The following is a 22,173-nucleotide window of genomic DNA, read 5'->3' as shown; positions in this document are numbered from 1 at the left end:
TACTGATTTTGGAGAAATACTGAGTAAGAGATCAAAGATTTAATATAGAAATCTCGAACTGATACCAAAATCTAATATTTGTCCCATATGATAAACTTTTCAGCATTATTTGGCTTCCACATAAGCAATATATCTGTGATAATTGTTAGTTGTTCATTTATGACCTCTGGCCACCTAAGTAGTTTCTGTTAAAAATATATTTGATTCACATTTCCTCTTGATTAGTGATGTTGAGCATCTTTTCATGTGCTTGTTGGCCATCTCTAGCTCTTCTATGGAGACATTTCTATTCAAGTCATTTGCCCATTTGCTAATGTAGTATTGTGGTTGTTGTTGAGGGTTTTTGTTTTTGTTTGGTTTTGGGGTTTTTTTGATAGCTTATTTAATACCTGTCTCTTCTGAAAAATGTTATGCTAAAAAAAATGACATTTCAAGATATGACATGTGTGTAATGTACATAGAGTTGCCTATCTGGCCCTTTTTGTCAAAGATATATCACAGGGCTAGTCATGGAACGTTCTGAACATCTGTCTCTCTAAGATCTTAAAGCTTAAAGATTATAGACATGGAGGTCTATCTTCTTCACAAATGCTATCTGAGCATCTGCCCAAGATGGCAGATCACAGGTTTCACACACAATGGGAGAAAGAAAAAAGTTGCTGAACAGAGGAAATAATATAGCTGAAGAATTTCTGCTGGCATTCTAGTTACAGTATCTAACTTCAGATACTGCTGAGGTTAGATACTGTAACTATCCTAGGGTCTTTTATTTTTCAGTCAGGGGTTACCTTTATTTAAAGAACAGATGTAGTAAAACTTAACTATTTTTAGCCTAATTTAAATCATGTTACAGTAATAGTGTATATTAGGGAAGGCAAATGTGAAATGTAACATAGAATTTGTTGTTCTTTTCCCCTTCTGGTGGAAATTTCCAAAGATATAAAACAGTGGTAAGAAGTAAAATGGAAAACTTGGGCAGTTATCTGTCCCACCACTGAATGTGTTTTGCCTTTGTGTTTTGTTGGGAGCTGTTTTTTGGGTGTGTTATGACTATTCTTTGGCTACTGAGATTCACTTCCCTTTACAGTTTTGTAATTACATTTCATATGTTTTTAATACCTAATCACCATCAGGTCACTCTTAAGAGATGGAATTAGAACAATCATCAGACATCTGTCTTAAATGTATTGCTAACTTAATACTAACTCATTTTATTTTATTACAACTTGCTATTAGTATCACAAATGACTTTTAATTACAGAGAACAGTCCTGGATGAAATGGCATTCCCACTGCTTTAAGTGCCTTATTCCAATTTGCAGAGTATTCTTCACTGGGGGTTACTGTCACACATTTTTAATTTTTTCTTCATTGAATTTATAAGTGACATTGGTTAATAAAATTATATAGGTTTAGGTGTACACTTCTATAATCCGTCCTCTGTATATTGTTTTTTAAAGTACACTTGCAGTTACTGGAAGTCAGATTGCAAGCAAGCCCAAACAATTAAGGTGAGATGAGTGTGACTTTTCCTCTCCACCCCCTACAGCTTTCTTCTGACTGCAAAGCTACTCCACAGGAACCTTCCTAAGAGCGACACTAAATAAAACCCAGAATAAAAGCAAGTTAGTGTATCTCTTTTTTCCTCTCTTCTCTTCTATACTTCAAAAGCAATCCTTGTAAGGCCCTGGCCAGTTGGCTCAGTGGTAGAGCCTCGGCCTGGCGTGCAGAAGTCCCGGGTTCGATTCCCGGCCAGGGCACACAGGAGAAGTGCCCATCTGCTTCTCCACCCCTCCCCCTCTCCTTCCTCTCTGTCTCTCTCTTCCCCTTCCGCAGCCAAGGCTCCACTGGAGCAAAGATGGCCCGGGCGCTGGGGATGGCTCCTTGGCCTCTGCCCCAGGCGCTAGAGTGGCTCTGGTCGCAACAGAGCGACACCCCAGAGGGGCAGAGCATCGCCCCCTGGTGGGCAGAGCGTCGCCCCCTGGTGGGCGTGCCGGGTGGATCCCGGTTGGGCGCATGCAGGAGTCTGTCTGTCTCTCCCCATTTCCGGCTTCAGAAAAATACAGGAAAAAAAAATTTTTTTTTTAAAAAAAGCAATCCTTGTATATTATAAAAATTAGAAAATGCAGATAGATGAGCAAAAGAAAATCACCCACAATTCCCCCCCCTGGAGAGGTTTTAATACCATCTTTGCTATTTACTCTGCTATGGAAACTTGTGCGATTTTGTGTGTGTGTGTGTGTGTGTGTGTGTGTGCGCGCGCGCGCGCGCGCATATTTTTAACTATTCATTTTCCCATTCCTAAAACAAGGATTATTCATTCCAAATACGTTGACTTTGGGCTTAACTATATGACTTGCTAAGTCAATGGGGTGTGCGTAGTGTATCTTACCCCATCTAAGCAAAGCTTGGAAAGCATTCTGTGGTTTAGCTCCTAGGGCATGACTGTCCCTGGTCAGGAGAGCACCATGTTCCAGGTCACTGCTGCTCTTTCAACCTTGGTCAGAGAAAGAAAATCACATGGAACAGCTCCACACAGGGGGCCACAGCTGCCCCAGGACTCCATGCAACATGAGCAAAAAAAAAAAATCAATATTTATTTTTTTAAGCCACAAGATTTGGAGGTTGTTTACTATTCAGCAAATCCGACTAGTATTTTACTTAGCCCTTTAAGATTTCCACATCTGCAAAATACAATAATAGTAATAATACCTACACAGAAAGGTTGTTGGAAGAATTAAGAGATAATAATTGATAGTGCCTGCTGTGTAATAAGAAATAAAAAAAATTGGCCCTGGCCAGTTGACTCAGCGGTAGAGCGTCGGCCTGGCGTGCGGGGGACCCAGGTTCGATTCCCGGCCAAGGCACACAGGAGAAGCGCCCATTTGCTTCTCCATCCCCCCCTTCCTCTCTGTCTCTCTCTTCCCCTCCTGCAGCCAAGGCTCCATTGGAGCAAAAGATGGCCCGGGCGCTGGGGATGGCTCCTTGGCCTCTGCCCCAGGTGCTAGAGTGGCTCTGGTCGCAGCAGAGCGACGCCCCGGAGGGGCAGAGCATCGCCCCTGGTGGGCGAGCCGGGTGGATCCTGGTCGGGCGCATGCGGGAGTCTGTCTGTCTCTCCCCGTTTCCAGCTTCAGAAAAATAAAAAAAATAAAAAAAATTAAAAATTAAAAAATAAATTAAAAAATAAAAATAAATAAAAAATTAACATTATTATTCTTTAAGTCCTTCTTCTGTGTACATGTAAATAAGTATTTACAGAACAAGAATATACTGTGTATTTAACTTTTAGTCTCATAAATTAATATAACCTACCATAAAGTTTTTTTTATCTAGGTAATGAAATATTCTAATACACAGTTTTTAATGGCTGCATAGTATTCCAAAGTATAGATAGATGTACCAGAGTTTAACAAATTTATTATTTTTAGCATGAAGATTACTCCCAAATTCCACTGCAGTAAACAGTGTTATAAAGAATATCCCGCTGATAAAAAGAAATATATATATATATTATTTTCATTTTTATCCCTTTATTATCTTTCCTAATAAAACAATCTGTAGTCATGAAAAACTGTTGATATTTGTGACTATTGTGGTCTTGGGTAAGAATGGTGACCTGTTAAGTGACATACTCAATCTTTGGTGTCGAAGAAATTGATTCTTAATAGCAACTTGAAGACTGGAGAAAATTGTGTAGGAAAGAAAAATACTCAAGGCTCTAAATAAGACTCCTTATATAAAAGATGGCCTTTTAATTACCCACTAAGCAAGAGTTTTAATCCATTCCAAACCACAGATTTTATTTGTTCATGCACAATGAGGTGAGGTCTTTGTGCATGATTCCCCTGGCATTTCCAAAAGTCCTATTGATCCCACATGTTAATTAAAGTAGACATTGATTGCTCTTAATTTTTCTGAATTCTTTATTTTGTTCTTGATATATAAAGGTGGCTCCAGTGTACCTGATGGAGGACTTAGGACAACAACTAGACAACAGTCTTTTCTGGCTGACAGGAAAGGCCACGGAACACGCAGCTACAAGCATACTGTTTTACTAACATGAATTTTATTTAGGGTGTCTTGGGATATTGATCCTCTTCAAATCAAATAGAAAGACAAGAAAAAGGAAGATTATAGACAATACTAACGCTCTATTAATTTAAATATCTTTGTTATTTTTATATTTTTCTAGGAATTGAAAGTCAGATGCAAAATCAAAAATGAGGTTGAAAGTTAATGCCTGGTGCTTCATACTGCTCCTCTTGCTAAATGTAAGTAAAACAAAATAATTCTAAGCTCTGTTAATCAAGAATGCTGAACTATGGAGCAATGTTTCTGGTGTGAGTGAATGGACATTAGTAAGAGTAGATATTTTTCTTCAGAAGTCAAAACTAAGTGCCTCAAAACTATAATTTTTTAATATTTTGTTTTAAAAAATCTCGCCTGACCAGGCAGTGGCGCAGTGGATAGAGTGTCGGACTGGGATGCTCAAGGACCCAGGTTCCAGACCCCGAGGTCGCCAGCTTGAGCGTGGGCTCATCTGGTTTGAGCAGAGCTCACCAGCTTGGACCCAAGGTCGCTGGCTCCAGCAAGGGGTTACTCGGTCTGCTGAAGGCCCACGGTCAAGGCACATATGAGAAAGCCGTCAATGAACAACTAAAGTGTCTCAACGAAAAACTGATGATTGATGCTTCTCATCTCTCTCTGTTCCTGTCTGTCTGTCCCTATCTATCCCTCTCTCTGACTCTCTCTCTGTCTCTGTAAAAAAATTAAATTAAATTAAAAATCTCTCCTCAGGATGTACACTGGTTTAATTAACTGTTTGGTTTCCCAGAAAAGTGAGCCTTGTTGGTTTATAAAAATTTACATTAGTTTGAGACTTTACCTTATTATGTCATAAATTAACACTGAAGGTTAATAATTTTTTTGGATAAAATGTTTTTCATGTGAGACATATGAATTTGGTTTCTGGGCTTCTGTCTTATTAAAACATCTTAACTCTTTCAGTCTGTTTATTGATTCTCAAATGTATGTTTCTTATTAAAAACCGACTAATAACAAGATAGTTTGAATAGTATCTCATCACCTTTTTTATTACAAAGGCTAGAGATAATTTTGGTGTGTTAAAAAACTAAAGTAGGTCACTTTTATTCATAACTTTTACCTGCTATATTGTGAACTTTAAAGATTGAAAGAATTTCATATACTTGCATGAGCCATGGGTAGAAATGCTTTATGGTTTGTGGGCATTTCTTTAGTAGCAACCAGAGCTGCATAGGGCACTTTAATGGCTTTTCTCTCTCTTTGAATACAGAAATTTGTTTCTTTGTCTGAATTTGGATTGTATATTTGATTTTAAGGATTTGTCCATAAAACATTTTTGTTCCATCAATTTCCTTTTACAATATTCATAATGTTCCACCCTAATACTCTTCAGAGAAAAGTAAAAATTTTAAACATAATGACATTGACTTTAATTACTCCAAAATGTCACTTCTTAAATACATTATGAAAAAGCACTACTAGTCTATTTATTCTACCAAACTGATTTCCAAATGGACTTTAAAGTGTTGGTTTGAGTCAGGACATTCCGTTAGCCTCATCTACATTAATCAAAACCACCTACTCACTTCCGCTCTCTCATCTGCTGCAGTACAATAGGTTTAAAACTGGGCTTAGCTGCTGCTGATGTTGACAATGACAACAGTAATGATGAAGACAGAAGAACCTAGTTCTTCTGAGAACTAGGTTCTCAGAAGCATTTTATTGTTGTTTCCTTAGCTGTATTCCTCTATTTGCTTTGAATTTATCGTATATGCAACAGTTTTGGTGTTTATCTACGGCTTAAGTAGAAAATAGGACATCAGCCAGGTATCTGATCCCACCAGGATGAACCAGGACTAACACTCACAGAGTTCTATTTTATTCTTTGCTACTTTGAAAAGTATAAGTAACTGAAAAATGCAAATATTTCTTCCATATACAGAATTGTTTAGGATGGTGACATGGAAATCCTGTAGGTTATATCAATTTGTGGATTCTGGATTCACACTCCTTGTAGACAGTTCCGTCTTTGGCGCAATAGGATTCTCTCCCTTCAGCACAGTCGCAAGGGTGCCACATTCAGTAGGTTTGGACCGTTGCAGAGTTGCACTATTTCTCCAAGTTCTATACAGAGCAGCTCTGTAATTGTTCTGACTCTACTTCCGGAAGCCACCTAAAACACAAAAGTAGGCTGACTTTCTCACATCAAAGTAGGAATTGCTTGAGCTCATGACTATTCAATCAGATTGCTTCCTTTCTGGACTCCATGATTGGCATGAATGAAACCCCCTAGACTGTAAGCTCCATAGGGACCTTCCCTATTTTTATTCCCTGCTGAATCTTCAGAGCCTAGAACAGTACTGGGCACGTGGGAGACATTTGAAGTGTTTATTCATTGAAAGAACCAGCAATGTTTTAGTTGCAGACTACAGCTGTCAGTGGCGGCTTAGTGGCCAAATGTATGGTGCCATTTACTTGAACCTTTAGGAATGACATCATGTATATGGCCACAGAACTGCTACATAAGACAACAATTAAAAGGTTGATTTTTGTGTTGTTTTGGATGATTCATGTAAGTGACTTGTGCGCAAAACATTGAACACCATCTCCACTCAAAAAATGATTTGATTTATGCTTACTGTCACATTTCTACCTTCATGTGAGCATAAAATCATATGTTTATTTACAACTCCCAAATATATAGCATAAATATAACACATAATAGTAGAATATTTTTTAAGTAGTGTACATTGCTTGGTAGTTTTAATCTGCTTATTTATTGCTGAAAATTTTACCACCTCACTAGCAACTTTCATTTATATTAAATCAAGAGCAAAAAGTTTAATGTGTTTAATGAACTTTATGAGATTTATGTTATTGAATACTAATTCCATGATTTTATATACATATTCCATAATGTTACATGTGTGATTCTATAATTTTATATATGTAAATGATCATTGTTGATCATATATACTTATTTATTTTATATACATTTATATACAAGTAATTTTTATATACATACATAAATAATTTTATACATGTCTACATCAATATATCTGTTATATGTACATATGTAACATAATGCTTTGATATGTATGTTATTTTTGGAAGAACATCACTGAAATATTCAGCTACTATTAGAAAAATTCATCATCAAAAATTTCATGCTCAACTATGAACTAGACCAGAAGCGGACTCAATTTATTGTGGCTCATCTAACAACAAGATTCCAATTAGTCATTCTTTCAATGTTGAAACAATCTCTATGGAACTGACTACAAACCAAGTTCACTGGAGATTGTTTTGATATTGCAAGAAGGACAAAATTAACGCTGCTGTCATCTGCATGAAATACACCTGCTTTTTCAGATGCTCCTGTATCTACTGTTACTGATGTTAAAACTGTATTAAACCAAATAATGCTGTAATTGAAAATACAAGTAGAACAGTGCTTTCCCCTTGGTATCTTTGCATATACTGTCCTCCCATGGCTTCAGTGAACTTCCAACTAGTGCAAGAACATTGCTTAATTGGTTGCCCAGTCCATTTAAGGATAGAATTCAGAATGTTACTTTTAGAAAGAATGCCAAGTGTAAGCAAAATAATCCCTGCTGTCTAAAGTACCTAATAGAATTGGCAGAAAAGATTTATATATGACATATTCCATCTTCTAGTTTGAATTTGAAGATTGTGAGAAAATGGCCCAAAAATAGATACCAAATGGTAATTCTCAAATCAACTCAAAATTCTAATAATAGAGCCACAAAGGATCTAAAATTAGATGCACAAGTTGAATCAACCATTAATATCTTTTATTGTGAGAACACCATGATTTATTAAAGATCATGCTTACACATTCTTATTATCAACACACATGGACACATTCATAGAAATGTTAGGCTAGTAAAATCAAAAAAGAAGACTTAACATTAAATCTCTCTCTCTTTTTTTTTTTTTTTCATTTTTCCCAAGCTGGAAATGGGGAGACAGTCAGACAGACTCCCGCATGTGCCCGACCGGGATCCACCTGGCATGCCTACCAGGGGGCGATGCTCTGCCCCTCTGGGGCGTCGCTCTGTTGCATCCAGAGCCATTCTAGCACCTGAGGCAGAGGCCACAGAGCCGTCCTCAGTGCCCGGGCCATCTTTGCTCCAATGGAGCCTTGGCTGCGGGAGGGGAAGAGAGAGACAGAGAGGAAGAAGAGGGGGAAGGGTGGAGAAGCAGATGGGCACTTCTCCTGTGTGCCCTGGCCAGGAATCAAACCCGGGACTCCTGCACGCCAGGCCGACACTCTACTGCTGAGCCAACAGGCCAGGGCCAACATTAAATCTCTTTAAACACTTTTTTTTATACTCAACCATATTTCAATTCCTAATAAAATATCTGAACACTTAACGACTGATAGCTTTTTATCTTTTGGTGTCTGGTGTCAGGAAATATTTTATAGAGTTGATCTTTCTTGCTAATCTCTAAGCTCTATGAGGGCAGGACCTATGCTTGCTTTATTAGCACTGTATCCTCAGCATCTAGTACAGTGCTTAGCTCATCAAGTTCAGTGACTACTTGCTCATTGATCTTAAAAGCAGTGGGAAAGGGTCATATGACAACAGAATGGTGTTCATCCACATTAGTAAACGATTTGCACACTTAAAATCATCAAGAGGCATTAGAATTAGAAATAATTTTAATGTTTAAAAAGTAGTGTCAACTATATTCACAATAAGTGTCCTTCTACAGTTATCACATTAATGTTATAACAGTAATAATTATTCTCCCTCTTTGTTTGCAAGCAATTTCTGCTCAGATAGCTTGCTGCCACCTCTGAAAGAAGTCTAAAAGAGAACTGACTTTCTTTCTTGTAGAAGAGTTTTCCTCTCCTAACTTCTTCCCTTTCTCCAGGCCCTACCATTTTTTCCCCAGTAAGATAGGCTGAAATATCTGGGCTATTTGACTAATACTATTCTCCATTCTTTATATTCAAATATGTCTTTATGTTTTCATTATTTGAGAAAGTGCTGGGAGTTGCTCTTTCTTGTTCTATCGTGAGATGATCTAGATTCTGGTCCATACTTCAGTTTCCTGGTTGCCCTCTCCACTCTCCAACTAATCACTGAACATCTGATATACACCACAAGAATTTTACTAACACTCACCATTCACAACCATCCCTGATAAAAAAGCTACAGTAGATCTTTATTTCATTATCTTATTAAACAATATTATTTAAAATGCATTGAGCCTTTCATATCCCCGCACATTGTATTTGTTTTTGCCAGGTTCTGTATTATCTGACTTTCCTGGACTCCATTTCTTAGGAACCCTGAAATAAGCTCCGCTCCAGTCGGATGATTTCCTTACAGTGTCTCAGACATGTTTCCTACCACACTACCCATGTAGACACTGCATATGCTCAAGGTCCAATTCAAATTCTACCTTGATTCTGTAGCAGTCCCTAACTATTCTTGCCCCATGTCCTCTCTCCACTTGGAATTTTAATCATATTATGCACTGTACGATTTAGCATTTAGTGACATGCTGCCTCGCAGGGCAGGATGCCCCATCTACACAATGACACACACTGGCAACAAGTGAGGCTCTACCATGAATGGCCTGGGGTATATAGGTTAACTTAAAGGGGATGATTTTTTTTAGAGGCTGTAGAGAATAGAAAAAGTGTATAAAACACGTACTGCCATCAATACATTTGGGAAAATGGCACTGTTAGATTAATTTAGACAAAGTAGAGCTAAATAAAAGTGTTTCAACAGATACACTAAAGAGAGAGCAAGGAGGATTCCTAATTTCAGAAGAAAAGTCAGTGCAGGATGAAGCTTGCACGTCTTCTCTAAAAAGGTCTCTAAGAAGAACCCGGGCATTAAAAATCACAGAGTCAAACACCACTAGAACATCAGAGCCACAAAGGAAATTGACATTTCTGTTTACACAATTGAAGATGATATATTAGGCAGTGATTTTTTTAGATGTGTACACACACACAACTTTGATAAGTAGGACCTATGGTAGTGAGGAGAATTAATTGAAACTGACAAAACTGTGAGCCTGTACCAAAAATACAAACTATCTGAAAGAAATAGTCAAGATTTACATTGATTTGCAATAATAAAAATGAATGACCCTGTATAGGTCAAATGTTTAGTAAACCAATTAAAGAGATTAGGGCCAATTATTCAAAGAAGAGTATCTAAGAAGATATTTGTTTGTTCTATGGAAAAAATGGGGCAAATATTTGGCAGTATGCACAATCGAAGCACAAATACAAATCAGCTGAAGAAATCTAATAAAACGTTTATTTGGTGCACTAATATGTCTATTTTTAATAACATGATTAATGATTCTTAGGCATTCCAAAGAAAACAAAGTTGATTTAATTAACAGTATTTTTTGGAAATCAGGTTATTTGCATTGTTTACATCTAAACTTTACAGCAATAATAATGTTAAACAATCGTATATGATAAAGAGGTGGACGAGTTTGTATGGCTGCTATACATTTTCAATAGTGAATGGGATGAATACAAATATTTATATAAAATTTCTAGATAGAATTTGTAAATTAAATATAAACAGTAATTAATTCTAAAGCAAAATATTCTACCTGGAATCTATGCATGATTGTTGCTTTTAAGAGGAAAAATCAATGTTTTTCAATTTCTTATTATTTTGTTTATTTATGTGCACACCCATTCATACATTCTATAAGTAATTGGATTTTGTCTTTCTGATACAGTATCTAACTCGGGTTCGCCCTACCTCTGTAAATGACACCTATCCTCCAACAACGGATGCTGAGCCATTTCTGTACGTTGTTGGACGAAGGAGACTGAGGGATGCACAGGAGAGATGCTTCAAACGAATGCAGGAGATGCCCCCATACCAAGGGAAAGGTAAACAGAGAATGCACGGAACATGTTTCCAACATCATTGAAGGTTTATTTTCTTCCATTGGTAAATATGTACTGTATTGACTAATTTTAAATTAACACACAATAATGTACCGGCGGTTTTAACAGTGGTTTTTATACCATAATATGTGTTTTTCATGCAGCAGACATGCCTAGTTTCTTTGCTTAAGTTCATCCAAAGACTTTCTGACTAATATCTACACTTACAACAAAATTACTACAATAACTCGGTATTCATACCTGGCAAGCGGAAACAATATAGGACTAAGTGAGGGAAAGGGATTGGAAAATGACAGGAAGGGAACTGGAATAATGTGGGCAGAGACTTTGCCTGAGGTGGACCCTGTCAAAACCTGGTTTTATTTGGGTTAATTAGCCAGTATCATCCCCTACCTGTCAGTTGGTTGGTAGCTCATATTATTCTTTTATTTTTCTACCTCCAGTTCCCAGATAACTTAGAAGATATCACCTAGGCAGAATTGTTTATCTATCATCTTCTCTACAATGCTCTATGAGATTGCCCAAATATTCCCAGGGCCAAGCATATTTGATTAGCTATTGAAGGCCCACAGGAAAAAAAAACAGAGCATGTGATTGGCCAAGCATGGCTACATCCATTTAAATTCTCTCCCCCCTGTCCCCTAAATCAATTGGAAAGACCCGACAAGATCTCGTACACACTTGTATATTCTAAGACAACACTCTTGAGGGGTGGGAAGAACTGATTAAATATACTGTATTATGATACAAGGTTTGCCTTTCACTCGTTAAACTTTTCATTCATAGTTCCCATTTTTGTTTAAACAAAAAAAAAATCAAGTCAATTAAAAGATAAGTAGATGTTATTTTTCTGTCTGGAGAAGTTTCAGTGTTTTTTAAGAACCTGAAAGGTATTAGATGCAACTCACCACCAAAAAGAAACCATAAATGAATAATAGAAACACAAAACTGATACATAAAGTGGTCAAACTGAGTATTATTTTTAGCCAGTAATAAAATGCAATTCTAAAGAATAAGACTGTTTATGTGTGATCCATCTGGTTGCAAATCCATCTTCAGTAGGGATTCTAAATAATTGCATCACCCTTGAATTAAGAATAGAAGCACCCAGACAAGACCTTTGAAGGTTAGAGGTTAGAAGGGTACATGTGTTCCAAAACCATATAGGTTTTTTCAAGGTAAACTTTATCCAAAGGTGATTTTTGCATATACTTTCACCAGTGTTCTCTTATAGCATTTCCAGAGATGCTTTAAAGGAAAGATTTTCGATGAGAGATTTCACATGTGTCTTTTGAGGAACAAATGGAGAAATCATTACAAAAATGTAATTTCCATTAGTAGTTGGTAAAGTTAATGCCTTTATTTTGTTGCTGCTGCTGTTACTGTTATTTTTTTTTAAATAAATATATTTCCAAGTGAAGAGCCCCAGAATAACTGCCTATGCACTATTAAATCCTGCTAAGGCTTCAGCAGTTTTGACAACAGCAATGTTCATTTCTTTCTAAATGGCCAGGTCCGTTTTGCAACCGCACCTGGGACGGATGGCTCTGCTGGGACGATACACCTGCTGGAATAACATCCCATCAGCAATGCCCGGATTATTTTCCTGACTTCGATGTAACAGGTAGAATAGTTATTCTTACTTTACATTTTGCTATGAAGCTTTAGAGATTTCATGGTCCTAAACAGAAAATCAAGTATAAACTATATCTACCTAGTCCTATTCTATAGATCTTAGCATGCTCTGAAGCATTTCCATCAATAAAATATTACCCAGTCGTATGAATATTACAAGCTGTCCTTATTTTTTAAGTCATATTACTGATCAGTTGTGTGCACTGGTCATAAATTTCATTACAGTTTGAATACAAGTTATTTATATATTTTAAATGTTAAATATTAATAAAGATTTAAATCAATTTTTTTAACTGTGAATGTTTTTAAAAAATTATGTGATGTTTAAAAAATTTTATTGTCTCACATTTTGGTGACTTATGTAAATGCTCGATCTAGAGTTTGTAAATATTGGGCTGGTATAACATGCCGATAGAAATTTTATATAATGTTGAAAATTATATAAAATCATGACGTGGAAGGGAAAATAAATCAGGTGTTAAGTATAGATACCATATTTCTGTTCTAACAGATTATTAATATATGCTCAGAAAATAAAACGAATACTCTTATAATGGATTATGCTAACACCCAGCTCTGTGTCCTGTACAACATGAGCAGTTGACAGATGTGTGTTAAGTAAAACAGTGACACCAAATTGAAAATTTTTTAAAGAACAAAGAAAGTTCAGATGAGAAAGTGGCCAGTGCCCTGGTTGGCCAGGGAAGCCCCACCAGTGAGCCAAGTAGTGGGGCCAGTGGCTGCAGAGCATAGTATAAGAGGAGACTGGTAAGGACCATGGAGGGTGGTGGGGTTCAGAGAAGTGAAAGTTGTAGCTGGTGGCAGGGTTGTGGGTATCATGGCCAGGAAACTTTTGTTCCAAGGAACTAGATAGAAAATCTATCTCATTGGAATAGAGTAAATCTGGGATTAAGATACTGAAAGGGGGTATAAATCTTAGTTATAAAGGAGACCCAGATGCTGAAAGTAAGCAGGTCCAGCTATAGACACATCATGTAAGCCCCCCATGTAAGGGCTGAGATTTGTTCCTGACAGTAGAGTGGGCCTGAGCCTGAGCTTACAGAGGGTATTTAAGGGGCTCCTGATGTTGAAACTGGATGGTTGTGGGAATAGGGCCCCAGGCAAGCAGGTCATTTTACCTCAAGCTCTATATCTCTTCTAACAAAACGTGATATGATAGAACCCAGTAATCCTTCCACATCTCACAGTGCTCATCCTCCTCCTTCCATTTGTGTTCTTCAAAAAATGGTTCCATGGACAGAGTTAGAACATCCAATCAGTGAAAAAGAATGCCAAGAGGATCTCTGAATTATCTGGTCCAGTCTAGCAATAGCATTTTAAAATAAGTGTTTGTTTCACACTTAGGTGACCATGGAAAATCAACTTTGAGTTTAGAGTTGTTTGATCAGAGTTTCTACCACATTTCAGGGTCAACCAGTCCATCTAGTTAGTTTCACTCATTGACTATGAATGACAAGAGGTTACTGCCCATAGACTGAAAGTGAGGACATCAGTGTAAGATAGAACACAGCAGTCAGATGGCAAATATAGGCAAGAAAGTTTCTGGAATCCAGATTAGAGCAGTGAAATTTGTCTACCTTGATGCTTTCTGTGCTTTCTTCAAGGATGGGATCCTAAATTCTACATCAGTAAAACAGAGATAATAGAAATGGGATTACAAGGGGCCACTTTTAAAACCAGTTCAGGCCAGTCACTTCCAGGAATTTTCATTTTGATGAAAAAGTTGGGATGTGAACAGAGAAAGGGCTTCATCTCATGCCCTGCGCAGAATTACATTCCTGTAAACTCTAACTAAATGCTATTTGATGGTAATCCTTCAGGCCTTTATTGACTCTTCAATAAATGATGCTTCATTCATTTTGATTGGGCAGCTGCATTAGAGGTAACACGACTGCCACAAAGAGCTGTTCTGCAATTTGAGGCTACAAAGGCCAGTTCCAAAGTGGCCATAGGCTCTTGCCAAAGTGGCTATAATTATTGACTAAAAGGCCAGTTTTTGCTCAGCAAAACAGAGATTTCCAGGAATAGATCCATCTTTTTAGCCTGGTTTTTAGATAGAACTTCCTCAGCTGAGGGACAAATCCACTTCAAAAGAAAAGCACATCTTAAAAATACCTATACTCAACAAACTGAAATTCTTTAAGATTTTACCATTAACCCAAAACTATTTTGATAATACACCAGACAGTTTCATGAAATGACAGAAATCTTATTTTAGACAAAGTGCTTGGTAAAAGATTGATAAGTCACGAAAGAGTGAATAACAGTATTGCAATTCAAAAGAGGCTAAAAATCAGAAGGAATATGCTAAAGTGTAAAAAGCAAATTTAACAAGGAGGTAGGTGTGCATGGCCTTGACCTTGGAGTCAAACACTTAATCAACATTAATGGCATAGAGCTAAGATGGTTTAGGACAATGATTCTCAACCCTGAGACCCTTTGGAAAGAATGTGCTTTTTAAAAATGCTGATGCCGGGTACCTCTCTAGAACAATCAAATTAGAATCTCTAAGAATTGGGCTTAAAATCTGTTAAAAAAAAAAAAAAAAAAAAAAAAAAAAAAAAGCTCCTCCGTGCGAATCTAGGGTGGGTAGCATGCTGTCCTCTTCATGGGGCAGTCCAAACATAGACCATTTTAAAGGGAAATACCAGTGTCTGAGCACATGCAGAGGCTCCAGGCACCAAGAGGACTGCCTGCTGTGTGTGTGCTGTAAGTAAATGGGGACTTAGAATGGACATATTCTCTCTTTAAATATTGAGAGACTTGCCAGGTGGCAGAGGACAAACTCCTGATGGCCGAAACAGTTGGAACAGGAAATGTCTATATCCAAACTTCAGTTAAGTTAGAAACAAAGCAATAATACTCCATTAAAAAATAGAAAGTACACTTTGGAGCCTGATGGACCTGGTATTCAGTTCTACTTCACCCACTGTCCATTGACTTTTTAAATTTCATAACCTCTTCTACTGTCTCTGTGTGGTTTCTAAAACAGAAGTAACAATGTCTGCTTTACAAGGCTCTGCTGGAGTTAGAATGAGACAACACATATTAAAATATTTTGTATAATTAAGACATCTCTATAACCTAGTGAATTCATGGTACCCTCTACTGATAGTCACATTTAAGTTCTATAGTGATGAACATTTTTGAGTGATTTTTAAGCCTTAATTTATTATTTTTCCTTCTTGTGATTTTGAAATGGTAATGTAATAACTGTTGTTTCATGAACAGAATCGGTTTCAAAGTACTGTGATGAAAATGGGGTTTGGTATAAAAATCCTGAGAAAAATGAAACTGAGACTAACTACAGTATGTGCAATGCTTTCACTCCTGAGAAACTGCAGGTAGGTGCTATTTCCAATTTCAGTATTTAGGGAGAAGGCCATTGTTTATACATAGAAATGTATGCATAACTATAAAGTACCTGTTGCCAAGAAGCTAACCTATAATATAGAAGGAAATCAGATAATGACTTAGATAGTCCATTCTTTTCCGTTTAGAACATGCATTTTAGTTTGCTGAAAATGGACACTTAAGCCTCAGTTGTCTTTCTCCTTATTGATATGTAGCATGTATCTGTATTCTCTTTTGCAGGTAAATCACATTCACCAGTTGATGGACACTGGAATTATTTCTAATGTTTGGCTATTATGAAAAATGCGGCTATAAATCTTTGTATTGACACACATTTTTATTTCTGTTGGGGTTTTTTTCTTGATTACTCTTTCAAGGGGTAATTGAAATTAATTTTTTAAGAACTATGCTTTATCTTTGTTATTCCACTCAATTGTATGTTCAAGTTCTCTTTATCATAACCATTTCATTTCCTTTACATTCTTTGAGTTTTATTTAATTCTTGTATAACTCATGTATCTGGAAATTTAGGTCATTGACTTTATTTTTCTTCATTTTTCACATATGTCTTTTTGTCTTAAAACTTCCCTCTATGTACAGCTTCATCTGCATCTAAAATTTTTTGATATGTTATTGTGAGTTCTTTGATCCAAAGCTTAATTCTCAATAATATGAGAGTATTTTTAAGTTATCTTCTTATTAATTATTTCTAAATTATTGTGGTCAGTGAAGATAGTCTTTAAGATTTTAATTATTTGAAATATGTTGAGATTTGCTTCATTGACTAGTGTATATCATTTTGGATAAATATTCTTAGAATATTGACTCAGCACTTGAAAAGAATAAAAATTCTGCAATTGTTGGACACAGTGTTTATTATATATGAATTAGTAAAATTGGTTAATCTTATTGTTCAAATCTTCTATAGGTTGATTTTTCTGTGTTCTATTGATTAGTAGGAGGTGTCACTTTTGCTTTATGTTTTGAGTTTATATTATTAGGTGCATAGAAATTTAAAATGTTGTATCTTCCTGATGTAACATCTGCACCTATATGATATTCTACCAGTTTTCTTATGGGTAGTATCAATCTGGGTCATTCTTCCCTAGCCTTTTCATTCAATATTTCTGTATCCCAGTATTTAATGGCATTTCTTAAAAACAGCATTTAATTGCTTTAAAAATCATCTAGTACAACCAAATTATTTTACAGGTGAAGATTACTGAGGTCTACAGAGATGAACTGCCTTTATGAAAGTCTTAATAATAATACCCTGAGTAAAGAACAGCTCTGATAAACTCAGTCTTATGTTCTTCCCACAACATTTTGCAGGTTCTTAATCTTATAATATTCAATCTGGTTCTTACAGTTTATTATAATTGAATATAATTTCATTCTCTGAAATACTTTCTATAATTTTACTAGGTTTTTTAAAGGAGGGAAATAGTAGTGGATGTACACTGATATTTAAAAATAAAACTGGTAGAGCATTGGCCTGGCGTGTGGGGGACCCGGGTTCCATTCCCGGCCAGGGCACATAGGAGAAGCGCCCATTTGCTTCTCCACCCCCACCCCCTCCTTCCTCTCTGTCTCTCTCTTCCCCTCCCGCAGCCAAGGCTCCATTGGAGCAAAGATGGCCTGGGCGCTGGGGATGGCTCCTTGGCCTCTGCCTCAGGCACTAGAGTGGCTCTGGTCGCGGCAGAGCGATGCCCTGGAGGGGCAGAGCATCGCCCCCTGGTGGGCAGAGCATCGCCCCTGGTGAGCGTGCCGGGTGGATCCAGGTCGGGCGCATGCGGGAATCTGTCTGACTGTCTCTCCCCATTTCCAGCTTCAGAAAAATACAAAAAAAATTTAAAAATAAAAAATAAATAAATAAATAAATAAAACTATTTCCCTTTTCTACAAGCAGGCATCACCTATTTGTTTTTGTAACTGTTTCTGTTGCTGCTGTTGTTGCTATTCCAGAACGCATTCATCTTGTACTACCTGGCTCTTGTGGGACACTCTATTTCCATTTCCACTTTGGTGACTGCACTGGCGATTTTCACGTATTTCAAGTACGTACCCTCTCAGCATCTGCTTTTTTTCCCTTGTTTAAGGTACTGAAATAATGGAAAAGTCTGTAGAAGTTAGGCAGGGGAAGGAGAGGTCTCCTGCAAATCATAAGAGACAGATGGGAGTCATGAAGTAGCAAGAAAAATGATATTAATTAAAATATGCTTTTAACCCTTTCTTTGAGGAAAATAAGATAGATTTATATAATCTTTAAAGGCAATATGCCTCCTTCATAAAAAGAAACAATCCGTCTGACCTGTGGTGGTGCAGTGGATAAAGTGTCAACCTGGAAATGCTGAGGTTGCCAGTTCAAAACCCTGGGCTTGCCTGGTCAAGGCACATATGGGAGTTGATGCTTCCTGCTCCTCCTTCCCCCTTCTCTCTCTCTCACTCTCTAAAAATTAATAAAAATTAAATAAATAAATAAATAAAAAGAAACAATCCTATGAGCTCTTAAATATACTGTGTTTACATGGTAAAGGTTCCATGTTATTATTCCAAGAACCTACCAAACAATGACTTAAATCCTGGGAGGAAAAACAAGTCGTATTGACTTATAATTATAATATAATAATGAGAAGACATAAAATAGCTGGTTCTTTAGAGCACACACAGCAAGTAACAAACAGGATATGAAAACCACACATGCTGAGATGCTAAATATTCAGATCCTAAAGAAGTCATATCTGATACTTATATAGGTTCTTAATTTAATCTTAAACAAACTTAAAATGTCAAGGACACCATTTTCTGAAAATAAATTTCTGATTCTCTACATTTTTTTTACATTTGCATTTCAGAAATATTGAGAGTAATTGTGAAAAATAAAAGGTAATTCTGATCCATCACTGGATTTTATCTTTAATCAGCAGCATTTTCCCAAAATTGTCAAATACTGAGCACATTACACTGGAAGGTTTCATGATTTATGCACTTAAATGGCATCATCTATGTGAAACCTGAACAGAAATTATCACTCCCTTGTGTAATTTTACATTTCCAAGGTTATTCTGCAAAATCCAATCAATTTTATAAAATCTTCTGAAACCAAAATGAGAAGTTACACCTAGCTACACTTATGATATCTAATGGCCCGTTCACAATCACCCCATTGAAATCTCACTCTAAACTCACAACATGTGCCTTATAGGGTCAATAAAAGGAATAACCCTGTAGCGACCCTCCTCAAACCAGCAAGCTAAAAAAGGCCTGCAGAGGAATTTAAAGTTACTGAATATACAGGAGACTGTGGACTGCCAATATTTTTGCTGCTAAAAGTCTAGGGATATTAGTCAGAATCTTAATATGATTTTATTCTGAGTATGCCTGGGAAGGCAACAGGCAGGGCTATATAACCCTGAAACAAATAAGAATCATGTTCCCTGCACTACTAGAAAATAAATGTAGAAATGTATATAAAGTCTTTGTTATTTTAAAGAAAGAACATTGAACTTCTATGACCTCTTCAAGACAGAGAAATAAATTTTCAGTGCTTTAAATCAAAGAAAAAGCAATACTAACGATCCTAACTGTGTAAAAGTGGCAGAGTTAGAATAATGTTCAGGATGATGTAAAGGTTACTTCTGGTCCACTGGTTATGTTTAACATAAATAAATTCTTTCTTTTTAAATCGTTAAATTGTGCTCTAACACATGCCCTCAGTACTCAAACTCACTTTTTACTACAGATAATTGACAATTCATTTTCCTTTGATTTGGAAATATAGGGAAAGCATTGTAAATAAGCCTAGACCATTCTCATATTCCACCTTTCTTCAGAATTTTCTTTTCAAAATTCCTGGGACTCTATTTCATGAAGATCTATTTAGAGCTAGCTACTATGATTAATCATCAGCATCATTAACCAAATGCTGTTAGTTTTCACATGATGTTAAATATTTTTTAACTGCTCCAGATATGGTAAATACAAAGTTTTTATTTATCTAAGACAATCATTCCAATTTTGTTAAACCATTCTATAGGCTACCTTCACCTGCATCAATAAGTGAAATAGGATATTGAATCTAATTTTTATTCATGTGGACATTCACACAAATACATATTACAAGTTTTTGAAGTGAAGAACAAAGGAATAAAAGAAATCCAATACATTGCTTAGCACCCAAAAGGTGGGAAGTGACTATGTCAACGAGGGTAGGTGTCGTCAGATCCAGACCACAATATGCCTCATCATGAGATCAAATTTGAGCCAATTTCAAATTCTTTGCCTGTGTCTGAGCTCCACCATCAGGAAGATGGGAAGAGGAAGAACCACACAGTTGATTCCGGTTGGGATACGAGAAATAAGATGATGTTCAAAGAAATGTCAGAACAGAGGGTTGACAGGAGACATTAAAGTCTGGCTATGTCATAGGTCAAAACCTGGACCCGGTACTCTGTCACAGGCCACGCTGGCTCTGACTTCATGCTCTGTAATTCCATTTGCCACTCGATTTCTGCCTGGTTACATCCATGAATAGTCAGTCAGCTTTTCATCTGAAGCACACTCCAAACCATAATGGTTTCTCTTATGAGTTATTTTCTCAATTAATTTCACATTTGTTATAATTAAAAGTGATTTTATCACGCACTCTTTCACTTGTTGAACGAAGTCACCTGAGGACTGAAAACTATGAGCTACTGTAACCATAAAACTGTTTTTAAAAATCAAGTAGAAAAATCTAATGAGTCTTATAAGTGGGACCAGCCTCACTTATTTCTTTATGTTCTCTCATCTAGTGCTAAAGGGCATATTAAAAATATTCCCAAAATGGTTGTTTTTCCTCAAGTACTTAAACGTTTCGGCACTAGTTAATGCTATTACTTTTTCTCCCAGGAACCTTAGCTGCCAAAGGGTCACCATGCATAAGCACATGTTCCTGACTTACATCCTGAACTCTCTGATCGTCATCATCCACCTGGTGGAAGTGGTTCCCAATGGAGACCTTGTGCAGATGAACCCGGTGAGCACTACCTTACTTGTTTTTAACTTGATTTTAAAGATGTAGGATTTGTGAATAGTGAACATGATGTTGCTGCTCCTGACTTAAACAGCTCTTCACATAGGTGATCGTATTTAGTTTTACTGTTGAGTTTTGCACTGAGTCATATCATTGCTGTGGCGTTACAGGAGTAACTGTTATATGCCATGGTAAAAGGTTAGAAATAATTCAGTCAGAACCACATAAGAATTATACAACAAATCATGAGTTCTTACTATTAATCAAACATTTATTAACATCTATGGAAAGTTTACTGAGCATACTTTGTGTACACAGTACTAGTACCCTAGAGCAGTACATTAGGCCCTGTGTGTCATTAATGGGTTACAAATTATTTTTTTTTAATTTTTTTTTTCTTAAGCTGGAAATGGGGAGAGACAGTCAGACAGACTCCCGCATGCACCCGACCGGGATCCACCCGGCACGCCCACCAGGGGCGACGCTCTGCCCACCAGGGGGCGATGCTCTGCCCCTCCAGGGCGTCGCTCTGCTGCGACCAGAGCCACTCTAGTGCCTGGGGCAGCGGCCAAGGAGCCATCCCCAGCGCCCGGGCCATCCTTGCTCCAATGGAGCCTTGGCTGCGGGAGGGGAAGAGAGAGACAGAGAGGAAGAAGGGAGGGGGGTGGAGAAGCAAATGGGCGCTTCTCCTATGTGCCCTGGCTGGGAATCGAACCCAGGTCCCCCGCACGCCAGGCCGACGCTCCACCGCTGAGCCAACCGGCCAGGGCCTAATGGGTTACAAATTTACTTAAATATTAATCCCCCCAGCATTCTGGCATCGAGCTGGGCTTGGGCCAGTTACTTCAGCTATGAATAGCTATGCATTGACTCTAGTAAGCCATCTAGATATCATCATGGTCTATATCTGCATGGCATGATAAAAGTTTAATTATCCCTAGTTCACTCACTCTCATCTCCCAGTCTCCACTGATGGTCCCCGATGACTGAGCCCAGCCAGAACCCAGAGGGCGAGTTAGCCCTGATGGGGATGCACAGGCCCGTTTCTTGGGCCCAGGCCAGTGAGAGCAGGGTGGAGAGTGCATCTGAGAGCACAGACAGAAGCTACCTAGCACAACATGGATGGCTGAGGGATATTTTCAGTTTGGTTTCTCTGCTTTACTGTGTTACACAAGCATCTG

At 37.4% G+C, this 22,173-nt stretch overlaps 1 protein-coding gene across 1 annotated transcript in view; it reads left to right on the top strand.

The window, feature by feature from the left end:
- The window catches only part of CALCR (calcitonin receptor), an 87,958-nt gene that overhangs the window by 49,841 nt on the left and 15,944 nt on the right, over nucleotides 1–22,173 (top strand). Inside the window, exons 3-8 of the mRNA XM_066239114.1 lie at nucleotides 4,192–4,270; nucleotides 10,794–10,950; nucleotides 12,482–12,592; nucleotides 15,856–15,968; nucleotides 17,944–18,035; nucleotides 20,869–20,995. Of these exons, the coding sequence (XP_066095211.1) occupies nucleotides 4,220–4,270; nucleotides 10,794–10,950; nucleotides 12,482–12,592; nucleotides 15,856–15,968; nucleotides 17,944–18,035; nucleotides 20,869–20,995 (651 nt within the window). The 5' untranslated portion in view covers nucleotides 4,192–4,219. The remainder of the gene's footprint in view (nucleotides 1–4,191; nucleotides 4,271–10,793; nucleotides 10,951–12,481; nucleotides 12,593–15,855; nucleotides 15,969–17,943; nucleotides 18,036–20,868; nucleotides 20,996–22,173) is intronic.

Source organism: Saccopteryx bilineata, chromosome 7, assembly GCF_036850765.1.
Source record: "Saccopteryx bilineata isolate mSacBil1 chromosome 7, mSacBil1_pri_phased_curated, whole genome shotgun sequence".
Taxonomy (NCBI): domain Eukaryota; kingdom Metazoa; phylum Chordata; class Mammalia; order Chiroptera; family Emballonuridae; genus Saccopteryx; species Saccopteryx bilineata.
Note: the sequence above shows the minus strand (reverse complement) of the source record. Positions and strands in the feature narration are given on the sequence as shown.